Source organism: Branchiostoma floridae, chromosome 1 (assembly GCF_000003815.2).
Source record: "Branchiostoma floridae strain S238N-H82 chromosome 1, Bfl_VNyyK, whole genome shotgun sequence".
Taxonomy (NCBI): Eukaryota; Metazoa; Chordata; class Leptocardii; order Amphioxiformes; family Branchiostomatidae; genus Branchiostoma; species Branchiostoma floridae.
Window position 1 is genome coordinate 34,980,640 of NC_049979.1, and position 18,422 is coordinate 34,999,061.

Genomic DNA, 18,422 nt, shown 5'->3' on the forward strand with positions numbered 1-18,422 from the left:
AATCCACGTCGACCAAATCATCTAATAGTGTTGTAATATTGAAGGGAATAGAAATTTACGTCAGTGCTTGCTTTTTGGCTTACTTTTAAAAATTCAGAAAATAATTATTACCAGGGAAACCCGGGATCTCATGAAAGTGGTTGGGTTCATATTGCTGCAGTAGGCAGATGTGGTCCTCGTCCCCGGTAACATGAAGCGTGCTGGAAAACATCTGCCGGGGCTCCTTCTCGAACGTTGCGCTCACCTTTACGTAAAATTGGAAAGATGTGTTAGATCTTGCATTTTAGCAGAAAAGCATTAAAACAAATCATATTTTTCTATCAATACTACAACAATGTCAACGTAACAGAAAATAGAAAAAATTAACTGTTACAACTATTATGTTCCATTTAACAATATACAAAGAGAGCAAGTAGACAAAGCTATATGAGAGACTCAAATGTAGGTTTTTAGACATCAAATTTCCACGTCATAAAACATAAGTTGATTCACCAGATGAAAATTTGTCTTGTCCAACAGTGATACAAACATGTCCAGTCTTGTGTCATTCCTGATGTAGTGGTCATCGTCGGTATACAGAAAGTATTCCGTTGACACCTGTGATAGCCCCAAATTTCTACCGGCGAAGTAACCCTGGAATTCGAATAGAAAATATGCTTCACAGTTGGTTCATTACCTTTGGCAAGATGGTAAATTTATCGGTAGGGTTTCGTTGAAACAGTGCTTGAGTGTTGTAATGTTTGTGGTTTAGCAGGAACACTACCAAAAATGATTTTTTTGTCTTATTTTGCTTACCTCATGGACAATTCTTATATGAAGAAAAATATTCTTGCAGGAAGAAAATGTAGAAAAAGAAATTCAAGCAAAACGAGATACCACACAAACTTTTCTAGAGATTTAAGAAAGATCTTCTTTTTTCTTATAATGCAAGAAAAAAAATCTAAAAGTTCTTGTTTTTTCTTAACCAAATTTAACTCTTAAGAAATGCAAGAATTTTTTTTCCTGGAAAATAAATTTTCTATGAGGAAGCAAAACAAGATACAGAAGAAAAGGCATTTTTGGAAATACAAGAAAACAAATCTCAAATAGTCTCCATAACCTGAACATGCAAACATTTTTTAAAGATTTCTTTGGGACAGAATAATCTTCGTGCTGGAAGAAAAATTTTCACTGAGGAAGCAAAACAAGATTAACAAGAAAAGGCATTTTTGGTAGTGAAGAAGCTACCGACAGATTGTTATGAAATTCGGTATGTGAGCAGGTGTCAACAAAATTGGCCTCCTAGATCCTAGTGGACTTCCATGGCACAACAATGGAAATTTGGGTACATTTTCATCTCATGTTCTAAACATGCAGTGACCTCGATTTTTGAGCAAAAAGGTAGCTTTTGACCCAAGGAATATTTGTGTGAAATTATGTATAAGCACAGTTGTGAGTGCGCATGCGTCGTCCTGATGCATAATGGTCATAGGAGCAAGTTTTATCAGTCCTTTGCCTTTGCCTTGTACTGGTCACGTTGATTTTAATTTCGTCTTAGGCGCATTAACCTGACCTGTAAACCAGTAATCCCTATACAGTGGCTTTTTGTCGAATTTTACGGAAATGACGCACCGTCTTTTCTGGCATCCGGAAATGATCGACGTTAGGTGCTTGAACACTGGTGAAGAGCTCGCCGGGGGTGTCGTCTGCGATGACCATTCTCGTCCCTGGGTAGTGCTCTTGAAAAGAGGCGATGAGCCGCTTGAGATTGCTGTACCGGTAGAAGGTCTTTACCACCACAGTCACTCTGTCTTGGAACGTTCCTGAAATTGTAAGAAAAAACAATAGAATACAAAGTTTTCCTGGAACATTTATATTTTTTACCGTTAATACATTTTAAAGAGTCGATCAGAACACACACTGCATTTAGTGACTGTTGCATAAAAACACAAACGCCGAAAAAGAAAAAAATATAAGAATTATATATATGCATATGCTTACCTCCTTTTTGATCATATAGCCAGGGCAACTGTACCTGCTGGATGTGTACTGGTATAGTTGCAGTGAGACCAGCATATTGAAGCCGCACTACAAAGGAGACGAAGTCTAACATTACTAAAATCGCCTTTTTAACTCTGGAGTCTATCTACTATATTGGCACGAGCGTACAGTACCTGTGACCTATCCAAGCGCCAGTTGACTAAGACAAAATCCTGAGCTGCAACATAAATGAACACTGATAACAACGAGTTTAAAGTGGCCGATTGTTCTCCCATTCTTTATAACGTGCCATTCCTCGACAGGGAATGTGTTGGTACGAAATCCAACATGATCAATGGCTCCGTTCTTTCGGTGTTGCCAAAAATGTTGTCTTGTTTATTCTTAGCTAACGTAGTTAGTACTAGGGCTGGGTACCGGTACAGAAAATTCAGGTCCAGGTCCGGTTCAGGTCCAAAGGATCAGGTCCAGGTCCGGACCTGAACCTGGACCTGATTCAGTATGACTCATACCAATGGTCCATTTCACAACAAAAAAAATCTGTTTGGTGGAGTATTAGACCTAGTCTCCAAGCAGACCCAACGGTGCCTTAGAGATAGTATCAAAGCTGGCCAGGGACTTAGTACGGCACCAAGGTGCCCGTTTGACTCCCTTAGCCGGCTATCTCCCTTTGGCCGGCTATATTCCTTTGCCAGCTTTAATATATTATCTCTAAGGCACCGATGGGTCTGCTTGGAGACTATATTAGACCTACACTGGCGTTTTAAAATCCTACAACGCTAACTGCACCTGTACGATTGGCTGTAAAACTTGGTAGAAATTACTATAAACTCTACTCTACTTCACTCTTGTTATTTTCTTCCACCTGCAAGCGCCAAAAGGTGTGAATGTCTGATAAAATAATATGTTAATTTTCTAATCGGTCCAACATCCGGTCCACCGAATTTTTTCAGGTCCGGTTTTTCTGGACCGGTCCAATAAGAAAAACCGGTTTTGTACCGGTACGCTGTACCGATACCCAGCCCTAGTTAGTACTACTATAAAATTCATACCTCAAGGTCATGATGACCACACCCCCTCCAATCTTGCAGCTCTAGTGCTCTTATTACGTTACCTAATTACATATTTGTAATTTATGCTATTTAGATGACGTGATTGAACAACATCCAAGATGGTGGGTCATTTCATTAGCGACGGTAAAATCAGGTTACCCAGATTCGTCAACATCTTTTATTAAAAAGATTTGTCGACGGAATTTGGGTAAAAATTACCCGTCATTATACGTCGTAACGTTACAATAGATAAGATAAAACGTTACAATTACATAATCCTATACGGATTTGATGATCGTAACCCAAGTCATTTTGAAATTATAGGGGGCCAACCCCTGGACACAGAAAGGCTCCAAAACTTGTCAAAGGCCTTGTCTCGATAGGGTTACGTTACCTAAGTCGAATGTGTTCGCATCATATAGAGTGCTACGATACACGATGTACTGCAGTTGTCTGTTCAACAGAGTTGGGTTGGTCGTGCGGATGGTCAACTGCTCGGTCCCTTCACCCTCCGCAGCTACATCGTCCACACTGCTAGCGAGGTCGAAAACACCCTTCTCTGCACTTAGACGTACCTAGAACAGTAAAGAAATAACATTTTCACGTCACGTCACAGGGACAACAACGCTGAGGCGAACTGAGCTACCACTATGAATTTCAAACATTTTCGGACATCTACAGATATTCTAATCCCTAGGAATATGCATATCCCAAGGAAGAGAGTACAGGAATAATACGGTACATGAAAACTTATCTTATTTGATATGATATATCTTATCTATAGTATCTTATTTATAGCTCCAGACAGGAAAGTGAGTGAGTGAGTGAGTGAGTGAGTGAGTGAGTGAGTGAGTGAGTGAGAGAGATATATCTTATAAAATCGTATAGTAAAATTATTGAGATACAAACCACTGAAATGCGAATCAAAAGACATAGCGGCCATAATCTACCTGCTTCGTTGATGAGGAAAGTGATTATAAAGTTTTGCACTACTTACTTTCTTAACCTCCAAGCTCCATGTGTCAACAACAGATAGATGACAAACCTCCGAAAGATGTTCATTGTTGTAAGTTGCTGTAATTTTCTAGGACCTAACATGCTAGCATTGTTTCCTTGATAAGCAATTAACCAACTGTACCTTTGCTACAAATAAATGCCTGTGTACGAGACCATACCATATATGCATAGCATGTGCCTTGGCCAACATATAACCCATACTCTAAAACTTATTTGAGCTTCATCATAACATTTCAAGGGAACGGTGAATAGAGATGATCAAGATAAACAGCCTGTGGAATATGAATACGGTATCACATCTACAGACGAAAGTTATCGCTTTAGTTATCATGCGCATTTTTTATCTGTTACTTTTTACTGTCCATCTGAAACATGCACAGTGTGTGAATTTTGAGAGATCCACGAACGGATATGTAGCAACAGTAATCGCCGAGATCGTCACACTTCCGATATACATATGTTCAGGACGTTCTTCAGAAGGCCTCAAGAACATATTTTAGTGTGAAAGTTTGAAACTTACCGTTAGCTGTGTTTGATCTTGGACGACACTGGCATCGAACCAATCTATGCGAACTCCTGTATACATAAGAGAAGATGAGGAGAGCAAATTTTGGTTTGGTTTGTTTTGTATCTTTGGCTGTTTTTATATCTTACATCTTGTGGATGAGAAATAATGGTTGAATCTTTGTGCGATCCACTTATTTGCTTGAAATACCATTTCTAAGATTTGTCGCACTAAGACCCATATAGCTCTTGGAATTTTTTTCTGCCACATACAACTAACGTTGAAACGTTGGGACTTAACATACACAAAAAAACACAGACAAATCTAAAAATACATTGTGTGATGAATGTAGCTTTTTCAATAGATTTTATCAAACATTGAGTTCCTATAAATGCTAAGCTTAACCAAATCACAGTATTCTTAGATTAGCATCACAACTCATCTGTGTGTATAGTTCACTAAAGAGAACAGAAGAAGAATACATAGGGACCTGTCGATACAATTAAAAACGTTGGGTTACGGTCTATTGAAATGCAAATCAAGGACACCAACATGGTGGTCAGCACCTACCACCTTTATTGGTATGAGAATGCTGTATGTAAGCTCCATACCTTTTAACCTGACCGTCTTCAAGGGCCTGCAGTAGACACCGTGAGCCGGGTAGCTGATCGGTGAAGACCCTTCCACTTGGTTGTGAACATCCCTTAGGTCAATACGCCTAAGGGAACGAGTAGAATTTTATGTATGTTAGGAGCTAGATCAAGAACATTTGTACATGTACATTTGATCAGAAGTTGAATAAGAATAATATTATAGTTCACTTCATAATGTAGCGTACGTTGAACATAGCTAAAATTGTGACAACCATGTGACTGAACGTCATGACCCGAAAGTCTACAAGCATTTATGTGATAGGCAATACATAGATCCACATTTGATTACAACTTGAATTAGAAATATATTTTACCTCGTCACGTAGCGTACTTTGAACATGACTAAAGTTCACAATTTTCGTCAAGCACAAAAAGTGGCCTACTTTAAGGGACAGTCGCGTGACAATCAAACAAGAAACCAAATTTTGCAACAATGCATTTGATTGACATTCTAATGATTCATATACGGTACAAATTTCAATCCAAAAAAAATACCAGAGCGGCACTTATAGCGTTACAAAGTTAAGCCAAAAATTAATTTTTTTTAAGCTTGAAACATCGTATTGTGTTCAGGCTGCCCAAGAAAAAAAATGTTCTTCTTTAGAAATTTCACAATGATTTTCAAACAAAGCCAAAATGTTGGTCTATTTAGATCTTGTTTTGTTTTGATGATAGATTTAAAGGTTTCGCCGGGACAGTGCCGTAAAATATGCTGATTTTCGTGTTTTTGAGATGCAAAAATTTGGGAAAATTGCCAGAAAACTTGATTTGCCCGTTACCATGGCAACAATGAGTTTTGATCTAAAAGAAAGCTATTTTGAGGGGTTGTGGACCAAGTACTATCACTGTGCAAAATATGAGCCAAATCTATTGTTCACCCCTGCAGCCATTGTTTGATCCTTACAGACATTTGCTCTTAGCACATTAAACACTCTATTCTGTACTACTTGCAGTTTTCGAATCTGACATGTTGGCCACATTATTTAAGACTGATCATAGAAATTGTTGCCTCACTTATTTAAGAATTGAGAAATTCGATACCAAATTTGCATCATGTTAAATGATGTGAATTTTACCCTTGTGACATTTCGTGGCTATGTTAAGTTGGACATTATCAGACATAAGTCATGCAAATAAGGGTTTCATGTACATAATTTATGAGAAAATGCTACATCTACGTAAGTTATGAGAAATTGTACAACAGCTTTCTTTGGTAAGACTTTCGTACAGACTATTTTTATTTATCCAGAGAGGATGAAATAAGTAAAGCAGATGACATGATGAGGATTTTATCATAAATGAGCAACATTTATAATAAATGGGTCACTTGTCGTTCATAAGAAACCACCCTTTTTTAAAGCAGTATCTGAAATATTCATCGCGTAAAACGATCTTCATCGATAGGACAGGAATAGTGAAACACATCAACAATCTATAATACTTATGAACAATAAATCCAACATACCTTTTTCCATTTATAATTGGATTATTTAATCCCCCCCCCCCCAGACTAATATAAGATATTACAAGAAGACACTCACCGTTTTTCAAATCTTTCCAAACTTTCTGCCATTTCTTTCTGCTTATTTGCCAGTTCCCATGGAGACAAGTAGTGTGATGGTCTCTGCCCGTCACAATTACAGGGTGTCTCTCTATACGTATTGGGAGCAAAACATTTTAGACTCTAGGACGCACCAATTTGACTTTGATGGCCTTGGATTTATTTCTTTCAAGTAAATGAATGAATGAAGAAATTTGGTGGGCAAACTATATAAGAAACAGGCACCCTAGAACCAAATTCTATAACGGGACTTACGGGAGCCAAAAAAATATATTTTCCCGTAGTCGACCCAGCTGTAGGCCACGCTTATCTCTTGCGACGACCATTTCACAGCCAGTAACTTTACATGGCAACATATCCCGCTCTTAGCCAACGCCGCGAAGAAGCCATAGGTTTAGATCGTGCCGCAAACTGAACAAAATAACACCTGTTATTCTGTTTCGTTATGTATTTGTCTCTATTGCCTCAAAATCGTAAGTTATGTGTGCTCGCCACACTTACGTGTCTATACCTAGTATTTCTACAGTTACCACCACTGCAAGTACGGGGCCCGGGCGTGGGTTTGCTTACGTCAGGAGGACGCTGTGAAGGAGCATGACAACATGTGATTAACTCCCGACCTTCTTACAACCGAGTTTCGGAATGCCTTCGGGCCTTTTCCCAACCACCACGACACACATAGGCCTTCTCAACCGAATTGCTCCAAAGTACCTAATAATGAAGACGTCAATAGCAAATTTAAACAAAAACCCTGGAGTTACTTACTCTTCTGTCGGAATGTCTACCTCTTCCCGACGCAGGTAGCGTAGGATGGTTTTGACTTCGTACCCCGACGGAGCTTGTACAGCACCCGGGTCACTTTTAGCTACTGAGTCGGCTGTCAGGTTGAACTTGAACAAATAGTTGCCACAAAGGCTGTATGTGTGGCGGTGTGCAACAAAGTTAAAATGAATGGTAGATGAATAAATGAATAATTAATGAATACCGTCATTGTAACTGTGTGTAGTAGAAATCGTTTTGAACTAGATCTATATAGTGTCCGCAGAAAATAACGTGCAAATGTGTGTGATAAGTCAGAAAAACACCTGGTTATGTAGTTTTCTTGAATATCTTAAAGCAAAATTAACGAACAATTGAATAATACGTAAATGTTTAAAATTGTCAGCAAGGTAAGACAATTGGCAGAGCATATCGGGATAAATCCATATTTGATTAGTACAAAAGGCACTATTCTTATTGACCAACCGTATTTGAGTAGTCAGGAAAATAGACATCTCGTTTGTAACGCTCCATCACACCACGAAACTAATTTTACTTAGGCTTTGTAGTTAAGCATACAAAATACATTTGCAAGAAGGGGAGGGTGCACGACACTTACCAGCCAACGAAAAATAGAAGAACGCTTCGGAAAAGCCGTGATATTTGATCTGGACTCATGTTGACGATATTCCTGTGTATGGTTAACATCAAAATAAGGAAACAAGGACATTTTGCAGAAAAGGTAATCTACTACTTTTACTGAAATAATTGGTTAGATTAGGATAAAGCCATAGCAGAGGGTATTGAGGGTTTGGTGCAAAATCGTCAAGATCGCATGTTCTTTATGGTCAAATAGTTTATTATTCGGCAGAAGTGAAGAAAAAATACTACTCATCCCAATTCCTCAATCTTAACGATCATTACTGTGATATTTCTGCAATAAACATATACATTTCTCAATTGACAAAATATTGTCCAGAACCAACATGTATCAGATGTCTAATAGTAAGGATGTTTTTTACATGATGCAGCGACAAGTGCCTGCTTTTGGAATAGCTTTACAAAAACTAAGGATTCTCTTTATATTAGAAAAATTAAGCAAAAGCTTGTCCATCATGAATACATTTATAGGGAACACCTATGAATTCAACATTCAATATTCCAGATTTGTATGGGCAGCATAACTCAAGAACCTCTAGATGGATTACGATGAGATTTGGTATGTAGGTAAGTGTTAGGAAGACAAAGGTCAATTTTGGGCCCCCTGGTATGTGACCTTAGTACTGCAGCAGAAACTTTGATTTTGTATCTTTTGAACTGCATGTGCTATGGTCTTTATTTCTTTTGTGGTAGATAGCTTGTGACGTAAAGAATACGTGGTGTATCTTCGGCCCCCTAGCAGGTTGCTCTAGAACTACAGGGGCTTTTTCGTCAAAATCTTCTTAGGAGTGTAACTGAACAAGGGTACGACAGATTTGAATATTTGGTATGTAGGTAGCTTAGACCGAGATGTACATCATTAACTGCAAATCATGCAAACTGGCACTCAATTTGTATTTGTAATTACGAAAATCTATACTTGTAATGTTTTCCATTATAGGACTCAAACACTTGTAATACATGTAGTTTGCGCCAAGTTAAACATTATCAGATACCAGTTATGCAAATAAGTCCGTAATTTGCATTATTAATTTAAAAGTGCCAGAATACATCTCGCCCTCCATTGATATGTAAAGTCCGATATACAAATAAACAAATTTTTCTGAGTGGTAAATGATTGGACAATCAACACTGTGACCAGTGTAAGTTATTGAAAGGTCCCTAGGTGTACATAACCAAGCATAAATTATGTACACATGGAAGCCATTTCTATGATCAGACTATTTCATGGAAATATGATGTCTCCAATGATGCCACCTCTTGTTCTCTCTGCAGTTGTGAATGCTATGATAGTTGGGTATACTATAGTTTTGTGTGAACAAATTCTGAAAATTATTAAGCCATGCACTTTCGGTTACCACCCTTAAGTTAAAGTTGCCCGTACATCAGTAACAGATGCGTAGGGGTAGCGCCCATCTGCATTTCTGTAGCCCTTGGGCCACACATGTGCAAGCCACTACAACAGGAGGCTAGTCCGCTGGTAGTGATGTGTGTTTAACTCCCATACTCTTTCTCATTAGTGCTGAGTGCTAAGCAGTGAAAGCAGCATGTACCATTTTTCAAGTCTTTGGTATGACTCGGCCGGGGATCGAACTCACGACCTACCGAATGCAAGGCGAACACTCTAACCACTAGGCCATTGCACCGGTTACCACCCTACCCAGTACCCACCAATTATTATAGTAGACGCAGTTACAGTCACTGTTCCCCACCGGTACCCTGTACACAAGTAAAAATACATATACACAAAGATCAGCCGACGGGATCATGATTCGGGAAAATACTCACTGTGTACAATGCTGCTTCCCTCCGGTCTTCACTGTTTGAGAAATGTGGAGGTTCCCTTGATTAACTCCAAATTGATTTAGACTTCTTACCCCAAATACGCAGTACGTCTCTCTTGGTGAGTCGGTTTCCAAGCCGTGTTGCGTTCGGCCTAGAGTATTCTGAAGTCTGGCAGTCGCTTATATCAAACATTGGGTAGGGCAGACGTAGCGCTTCGCTTTTCCGTGATCATTATCTTACAGACAACATCCTGCATCCTGATTGAACCGGCATGATATCCAGGACGGGGTTAGTGGCCGTGTGGTTGCAACGTGTTGTTTCTGGTAAAAAAACAGTTCCTTTCAATTTGGCGAACGCGTCAATGAAATGATCCCGAATATCCATCAAAATAATTAACACTAATCAACAACCAAACATACTTGAAAATAAAGGTACATAGCGACAGTTAATTGTGCCGTGTTTTTTTCCGGCCGGTATTTTTACCCCCTCCCAACCACGCGCCCGTTCGCCGTGTAATTCCGCGGCGTGTTCCAATTACAATATTGCGCTTTTAGCAGGACAAGAGTGGCAGACAAGTTACACAGAAGAAGTGGCAAGGGTAACCTATAACAGCAACAGGTAACTGGAGAAAATGATGCGTTGACAATTTGTCAAATCAGTATGGCTACAGAAATCGTCGTAAACGTACCGGTATTATGATAATAGACGTTACATTTGTTGTTGTTTTGTATAGGCAGGGCTGTGAGCTCCGCGTAGCCGGTATTGTTTTGGGTACGTGTCATTGCAATGATATGAGCTTTGAAGCATTGTATTCTGACGGGCAAATATAGCATCACAGTTGATGTCAAAACATTTTTGATATTTTTCTTTCATATGCAGTCTCTGAACATTCATGGATACTTGTGAGAGGGGGTAGGGGGGAGGGAGAAACATTCTGAGTGCCAATTACGACGAATTTATTTCATTGCATGTTCGCTGTCAGGCCGTTGTTGTTTTCGTCTTTTTCCTCATCCTTGATTAGCACCGATTTGCCCTGTTCAGAACCTTTTCACGGACAGGCGTTCACAGAATAAGGCCAAACCATTGAACTATCTATAAGATATGAGAGTAAGTAGTAGATCAATGTGTTCTGCTGATGCAGTCTTCAACTGCAATTAGTCTTTCTTAACAATTCTCCACATTATCCACAGAACTTCCTTGGTTCCCTTAGTTTTCTTTCTCACCGAGAAGGTTAAATTCAATGGTTACAAATTACAGTGTTGACTGATAACCGTAGACAAGTGTGGCGATTGGAGCCGGTGAAACAGAAACATATACATTAGGTTCCTAGATCCTCACTGCAGATCTTACCCATTGTTAAAATATTGTGAAAAAAATTTAAAGATAAAAGGCAAACGTTTCAATCAAATCGTCAGACATTCACGTTAAAACATCCACTCAGGACTTCTAAATTCGCCAGGTGGCGCCACTGTATTAACCACTATTTCTTAGTTTCTGCATTGATTGGACTGGCACCATTGTAGGATCACCATTGAAGATAGGAATTTAACGTTAGAAGTTATCGTCCATGGCTAAATGTTGTGTCATTGGAAAATACATTTTACACTACTTTCCTCGCTTTTCAAATGTGTAAAAATGAGTACCACTTTGGCATCATTAAACACATCCCCAGACAATATATCCGTAGGTCAGATATGGTTATGTCAAGATATGATTATTATGTTTCCCAGAAGAAAAACATATTAAATCTGCTCAGACATTTGCATATTCCAACCGGATCCAATCAAAACTCAGAAAAAATTAATGTAAACTATAACATGCAGTCCACGTTTCCAGCATTTTGATTGGCCGAAAGTCCGACTTTCTCAGGGATACGTCAGAGGTGAACCTATCAACGCACAGGACACAAAATGACACTCGGCATCGAGTGTTCATAATGGCAGCGAAAAACTTGGGCGTCAGCCATGCCTTCGACCAAGCATGCGCTCCAGGAAGAAGTTGCCCAACATGGAACGAACGATATCACTAATTTTTCACACCAAAACATTATCTTCAGAAAATTGTACATTATTGTACATCTCTATTCCAGTTAAAAACACCTATAACTTCTCGTGTGCCAAGTTGCCGAATGGTCAGTGCAACTATATATATACGTCGTACGCTTTTGTTGCTGGATTGATCCGGGTTCGAATCCGAAGATGTAGAATTTTTTTTTCAAGTTGTCCTTTTTTCGTTTTTAATGATCCATCTAATATATTAAAAATACTTTTGTCTTGCAACCACAACATCAAAACCCGCATTTTGGACTTTTTGTTCTGCATTTTCTCGCTGTTGGAATTCGAATGAGTGGGATCGTAAACCATGGATCCTGGTTCGACCCGGGTTCGAGTCCGCGGAGGAAAACAAGTGCTTCTGAAAAAAGCTGCCATTTTCGCCTTCTAAAAGGATTTTTAGTGGTGGTCAGTTGATGAGTACATCATGATGGGATGCAATGTATGGAAGATGTAAAGTTGTTGATAAAGATGAAGTTATTTGATTTTGTACAAGGCCTGACTTTGTAGTGGAAAAATTTTTTCGTGTGTAAAGATAAGTACATTTTGTGTCAAATATGACAATTTTGATAACCTGAAGATTGAGAAAACGTAGAAACAGACTTGTTTTAATTTAAGTAATATTATCTTCTGTTTTAACCTACGTCAGTTTAACATTGCGGATGTTTGAAAATAAAAATAAAGAAATCCCCAACCTGGGTTTCCATGCTTTGGTCACAAGGCGAAAGAGTTGTGTACTCAATTAGTATATAAAATGAAACAAGAAACCTTTTGAAAAAAAAAAAAACTGGCCGCATATTTTAGAAAAAAAAAACTAGATGTTAAACAAAATCACATGAAAAGAAAACATCAAAGTATTGACTTGGTCTCTTTCTATCAAAAGACGTTATATGGGATTTGTCGAGCAAAGAAAAAAAACTATGTCGCAACTGGGATTCGATCCCATGCCTGCGGAATCTGACAACGCAAAACTCTATCATTAGACCGTTCGGCCATCGTGGAACAGGTCCTACCATACCGTTTAGAAGGATTCTATAAAGGGCTACGTTAAATTGACCTACTAAACGATCTATGGATCGAGCTGCTTCTATCAAGATTCCTCACAGGAACTTGCGGCCCCTGTATCTAAGTAGTGAAGACAAATCTACGACTGAGCTCGGAACCTGGGATACCAATTTCGCGATTTTCACGTTACATATATTGAATGGTTTCGCCTACGTCACGGCAACGTTGCGGGCACGGAAATACATTCGTGCGGACCGGACAATATAAAAACGGCTGTAGAATGTAGATTTTAAAGCTCGTCTTTTTTAGGTAGATTACAGATGATTGTAGATACTGTGTGCTTTTGTATGTGTTAGAAATAAAAGCAAACATTGCAGAGGAAGTAAAAAAAAAAAAACACGGGCAGAAGAGGAGCCAATATGTTATATATGTATTATGCATGGTTAAAACACGGGTGATTGGTTTTTAACATAATTTATGTACGTATTATTTGATCAGTAATATATTTGATTAAAGAGCTTTTAAACACTTTTCATTTCATTTTTTTCTATTATAATACATGTATTTTGTTAGATACATGAGTTTACTTAGAATCAAAGCATATTGAGTAATTGCATGGCATATATTTATATTACGCCAACCAGAATGGAAGGTGAACATGGTCTTTGTATATGCTGCATGTTTCCACATGGTATGTTAGTCGACGAACCAACGAACCATGGATGTTTTCGGTTGTAATTTCAATCAGAACATAAAAACCCACCAAAACCTTTGACTTTCTGTTCTGCATTTGTGGGCATGTTTTAATGAATGAAAGACCTTTATTGTACATTCATGCCTCGACGGGCTAGGTACAGGTCACTGATAACAGACATGACTGATAACAGACATAACAAACATATGCAAAAACAACAAGATACAATTAACTAGCTGAAGGTACTAAGCTAACAGGATGGTCGACATCTTCTCGCTTCTTTGTACAGGTGTAGATATAGGAACAGATAATGTTTGATATACAGGGTTTGTCTAGGCGCATCAAAAATAGAAATTTATCCGTTGCATTAAGGTGTTCAAAATATGGGAACTCTTTTCTTATATATTCATAAAGCACAATCCGTTCATTATGGTACAGTTTACAGTGTAAAATAAAATGCTGTTCATCTTCTACTTGTTGCAAATCACAAAATTGGCAGACTCTATGCTGCAGAGGGGTGCGGTTGTGCCTTCCAGTTTCGATATGTAACTTGTGGCAACTAATCCGGAGTTTAGTGACAGCCACTCTGTGTTGTATGTTTTTCACCATCAGATATTCTTCTTCTTTATAAATAGTCTTGAATAATCTATAGGTTCGTAATTTGTTACCGAAAGATTTGTCCCGGTTGTCATTGTGTATTTCAGCTTTAAATGTTTGAATATAAATATCCTTTAATCGTTGGCTGATGGCGTTGGTTATAGGTAATAGGTTTGTTCCTAGAGATATCTGAGATCTCCATATGTAGGCAAAACCGCATTCCTCCAGTATCTTACGAACGCCGGACGCCCAGCACTTGTTTCCATTTGCATCTAGTTGTAATTGACAAGATAGGGCGTCGGCTTGTAGACTGTCAGCTGGCACGTTTTGACGGATTCTTAGAAAGTGTTTGATAGCGTTCAGGGAGGCTTCCAGTTGAATGGGGTACCTCCCTAATTCCGCTCTTGTGGCAAGGTTAGATGCTGGTCTGGGGATATTTAGTGCTTGTTTGCAGAATTTGAGGTGAACAGATTCAATGGGACAGGTTTTAGGGCTTTTTAATGCGCCCCAGATTTCTGAGCCATAAAGTAGAATAGGTTTGACACATGCATCGAAAAGTTTGTTTCTAACTGGTAATGAGGCGGTGGCTTTATCTAAAGATTGTTTTATTCCGAATAAAGCCTTCAGACCTTTGCCACTCAGGTATTTGTTGTTAGCTTTAAACGTGCCAGCTGCACTCACAATAATACCGAGATAAGTATAACAAGTTACAATTTCTATTTCACGATTATCAAACAGGAGAGAACAGTTTTTAGGTAGACTGCCACCCTTTTTAAATACAATAATTTTTGTTTTCCTAAGATTTACTTTTAATTTCCAGAGTGCACAATAATTTTCCAGATTGTTCAAGGAATGCTGTAATCCCTGTTTGGACTCGGAAAAAATTACCAAGTCGTCAGCATACAACAAGCAAGGGACAGTTTTGTTGTACATAAATGGAGGATTACAGGGAGCACCGTCAAATTGGGACACAATATCGCTAAGAAAAAGGTTAAATAATGTAGGGCTTAAATTACACCCTTGTCTCACACCACAATTAGTAACAAAAGTTTCAGTCAATCCATTTTTAGATTTAACGCAGTTTATAGTCTTTGAATACATGCCTTCTATTACTTTTAGAAATTTACCACCAATACCGAGCTTACTCAATTTAAACAAGAGGCCGTTTCTCCAAACAGAATCAAATGCTTTGCTAAAATCAATGAAGCAAGCGTAAAGTTGACGATTTTTGTTTAGATATCTGCTAACTAGTGTGCTTAAAACAAACAGATTATCGGTATAAAGAAACAGAGCTTGCAGGTGAATGTATATAACCACACTAGTAATGAGGGTCTGCATGCCTTTTTCCGTTAAGCGTTACGAGCCATTTTAATTCACCGTTAATCGTTACCGACCCGCTCTAATTCAACGTTAACCGTTATCGGTATATTCTTCGTGAAGCGTTATTGGTTGTTTTAATTCAACGTTAATCGTTATTTGTTATCCCGAATTCACCGTTAAGCGTTACCAAGAAATTATTCGTAACCCGTTATACTATACACACGAAGTAAAATGCCAGATAGAACCCCTGAAAATGCAGGAAATGGCGTTTCAAAGGGTCCAGATGTCAAAATTTCCCGCCTTCGGCTCTGCACATGGTAAAATATGTTGCGGAAGCATTGCCCTCAAAACTTTTCGCACAAAAAAACTTTCTCTCTATCAAAATGTCATTTAATTTAGCTTCCTCTTACGGCAAAATCTGTCCTTCAAAATGCAGTAAATGGCGGTCCAGATTTTCAAATTTTCCCGGACTATAGTATTGCAACGCCTTCCGAGCTCGAAATGGTAAAAATATGTCGGGGATCTGGGGGTGGAGGCCAAAGTATAATATAATAATCATGTGTAATTTGATGAAAATGTCAAAATCAACCTAGCTTAGTCTATCGACAAGATTTGCCGAAAATGCAGGATATAGCATTTAAGAGGGTCTTGATTTTAAAATTTTTCGGCGCTCCATGTGCTGAAATAATAGTTAAATCCACCCATGAGAAATTTGCTGCCGCTGTCTCTGTGACGGGCCGGGAACTCTGCCTCCGTCAATTTACAGATGTCATGGACATTGTCCCTGTCATTCCTCCGGGTTCTGGGCACCTTCTGCTTCTCACAATGTATTTTCACCCATTGATATAACTAGTCTAGCGTTGTATGAATAGGAATGCATGTCAATGTTACTTTTATGCTTTGTAACTCATTCTGAATGTACCGTTAATTATAACCGTTAGCGGGCCTCCTGAATTTACCGTTAACCGTTAGCGGGCCTCCTGAATTTACCGTTAACCGTTACCGGGCCTCCTGAATTCACCGTTAAGCGTTACCAAGACCCCCCCATGCAGACCCTCTAGTAATCAGTGCCGCGGCAAGAGGGAAGGGGGTGGATTCGCGTAGTCAAAAAGTTGCTGCGATGAAAATCTAGCGGTCGACTAGTGACCGTTAAAACCGCTGGGAAGCATTCTGCATTTTCACAAAAATGTTGCCTCTCTAGTATTCCTTCTTTATCTACTGAAATTATATGTGGTTTATGTCTTGTGGTTAATTGATCAGCATATCTCCATACAGATGACCACCACTCCTTCGTGGTCACCTGTCTATAGTGGCCAAGAAGTCACAATTTGATTCTAGAAAAACAGTTTCATTCCGGACTGCGGGCCAATAAGTAAAAAAAAATGCTTTAGCCAGTCCTGTTCATATTTTTATTGAGTACATAGTAGAGGGTGATAGATATGCGGAATACGTTAATTAGTCCACATGGAGACGTCAAATTATACACAATTATGCAAAACATCACATAATCATACACAACTGGAAAATCAATAACAACACATTACACAACACAACAATATGCATGTGACCTATACAAATGTCTACATATTGAGATGTTCTAAAAATCCGACAAATCTATCGGATATACTTATACAATTCTGAACAGCTCTTTACCAAAGATATACACTCGGCACAAAAAGTTTGGAATATCAACTTCGGTTGATCATATTTCTGTTGTTTCTGCATCAATTTCAATATATTATATATCTATAGAAAGCTTGCATGATTTTCTTTCCAATGGTATCAAACTCATTATCATTGTTAACTCATGGAACATACACTAGGCCTGCTAACGTCAGTGGGTCACGAAAAAAAAGTGCCCAAATTCACCCGTTTTTGTTCAAAACTGTATCGTCCGGTTGTTATGGCCGCGGGTGACAATGATTCAATCAATCCTTTTATCACCTAACGTTTGGTTTACAGAACATCCAAGTTTCTTTTTAGCATATCTGAGTAGATTATTTTATGAGTGTAAATTCATGGAACGAGGACTAGGCCCGCTTACGTACAGGAGGTCCTAAAGATAAAGTGCCAAAATTACCCTACTAAAGTCAATCACTCCATTCTGCTCATTTTCTTCCGTCGGTATTAACTTGTGAATGAAGGCAAGTTGAATAAACAGGACATGTCAATCAAAGCTACTGTTACCCTTTATTCAAGTAAAAAAATCTGAACCATGGCAAGAGGTGATCAATCGAGTGCTAGCCATAAGCCGTAGGAAGGCCTAAGACTGTACTCCAGCATCCAATGGTCCTTGCTCTGTGTGGCCTGTTGTAATCTTGCAGAATGGCATTTGGTCCCATATTGAAGAGGTAGGATATTATTACGACTGGATGGAGGATGGTGTCCCTATATCTCACCACATTGAAGTTGCCTGGAATGATTACGAGTGTTGTTTTTCCTATGGCGGTTATACCGCCCGAAACCATGACGCTGCCTCCACCACCAAATGCCGAAAGTTACTCTTGTCGTGTCAGCGTGCGGTTCTCCTTGCCGCATCCGCGCTTTGAATCTGCCATCCAACTATCGAAAGGGCAGAATCACACAAGTGTGCTAAAACCTTGTATGTTCCGTATACCAAATGTGAGGTGAAAAGAAGATTGATTGAAGCAGTGACACACGCGCCAATATCAACAGGACGATACAGTGTTGAACAGAAGTAGAATTTGGGCACAGAAGAGGAACAGAACAAGTCACTACCTTTTCTAGACACCTTGACTGAGATTCAAGAAGACGGTTCTCTTCGC

General features: G+C 38.9%; 1 protein-coding gene and 1 long non-coding RNA gene across 2 annotated transcripts; both read right to left on the minus strand.

Annotated features, from left to right (window-relative positions):
- Positions 1-508: 508 nt before the first annotated feature.
- On the minus strand, positions 509-2,070 carry LOC118406654. The gene is made up of 3 exons (XR_004830063.1): positions 1,981-2,070; positions 1,612-1,802; positions 509-633 (listed from the first exon to the last, which is right to left on the minus strand). It is a non-coding gene; the product is annotated as an uncharacterized LOC118406654 (long non-coding RNA).
- A 2,472-nt stretch (positions 2,071-4,542) lies between these two features.
- On the minus strand, positions 4,543-8,039 carry LOC118427501. Its single transcript, XM_035837369.1, has 5 exons — positions 8,011-8,039; positions 7,531-7,680; positions 6,746-6,856; positions 5,163-5,269; positions 4,543-4,622 (listed from the first exon to the last, which is right to left on the minus strand). The coding sequence occupies exons 1-5, from the start codon at positions 8,037-8,039 to the stop codon at positions 4,543-4,545; spliced, it is 477 nt and encodes a 158-aa protein (XP_035693262.1).
- Between the last annotated feature and the right edge of the window lie 10,383 nt (positions 8,040-18,422).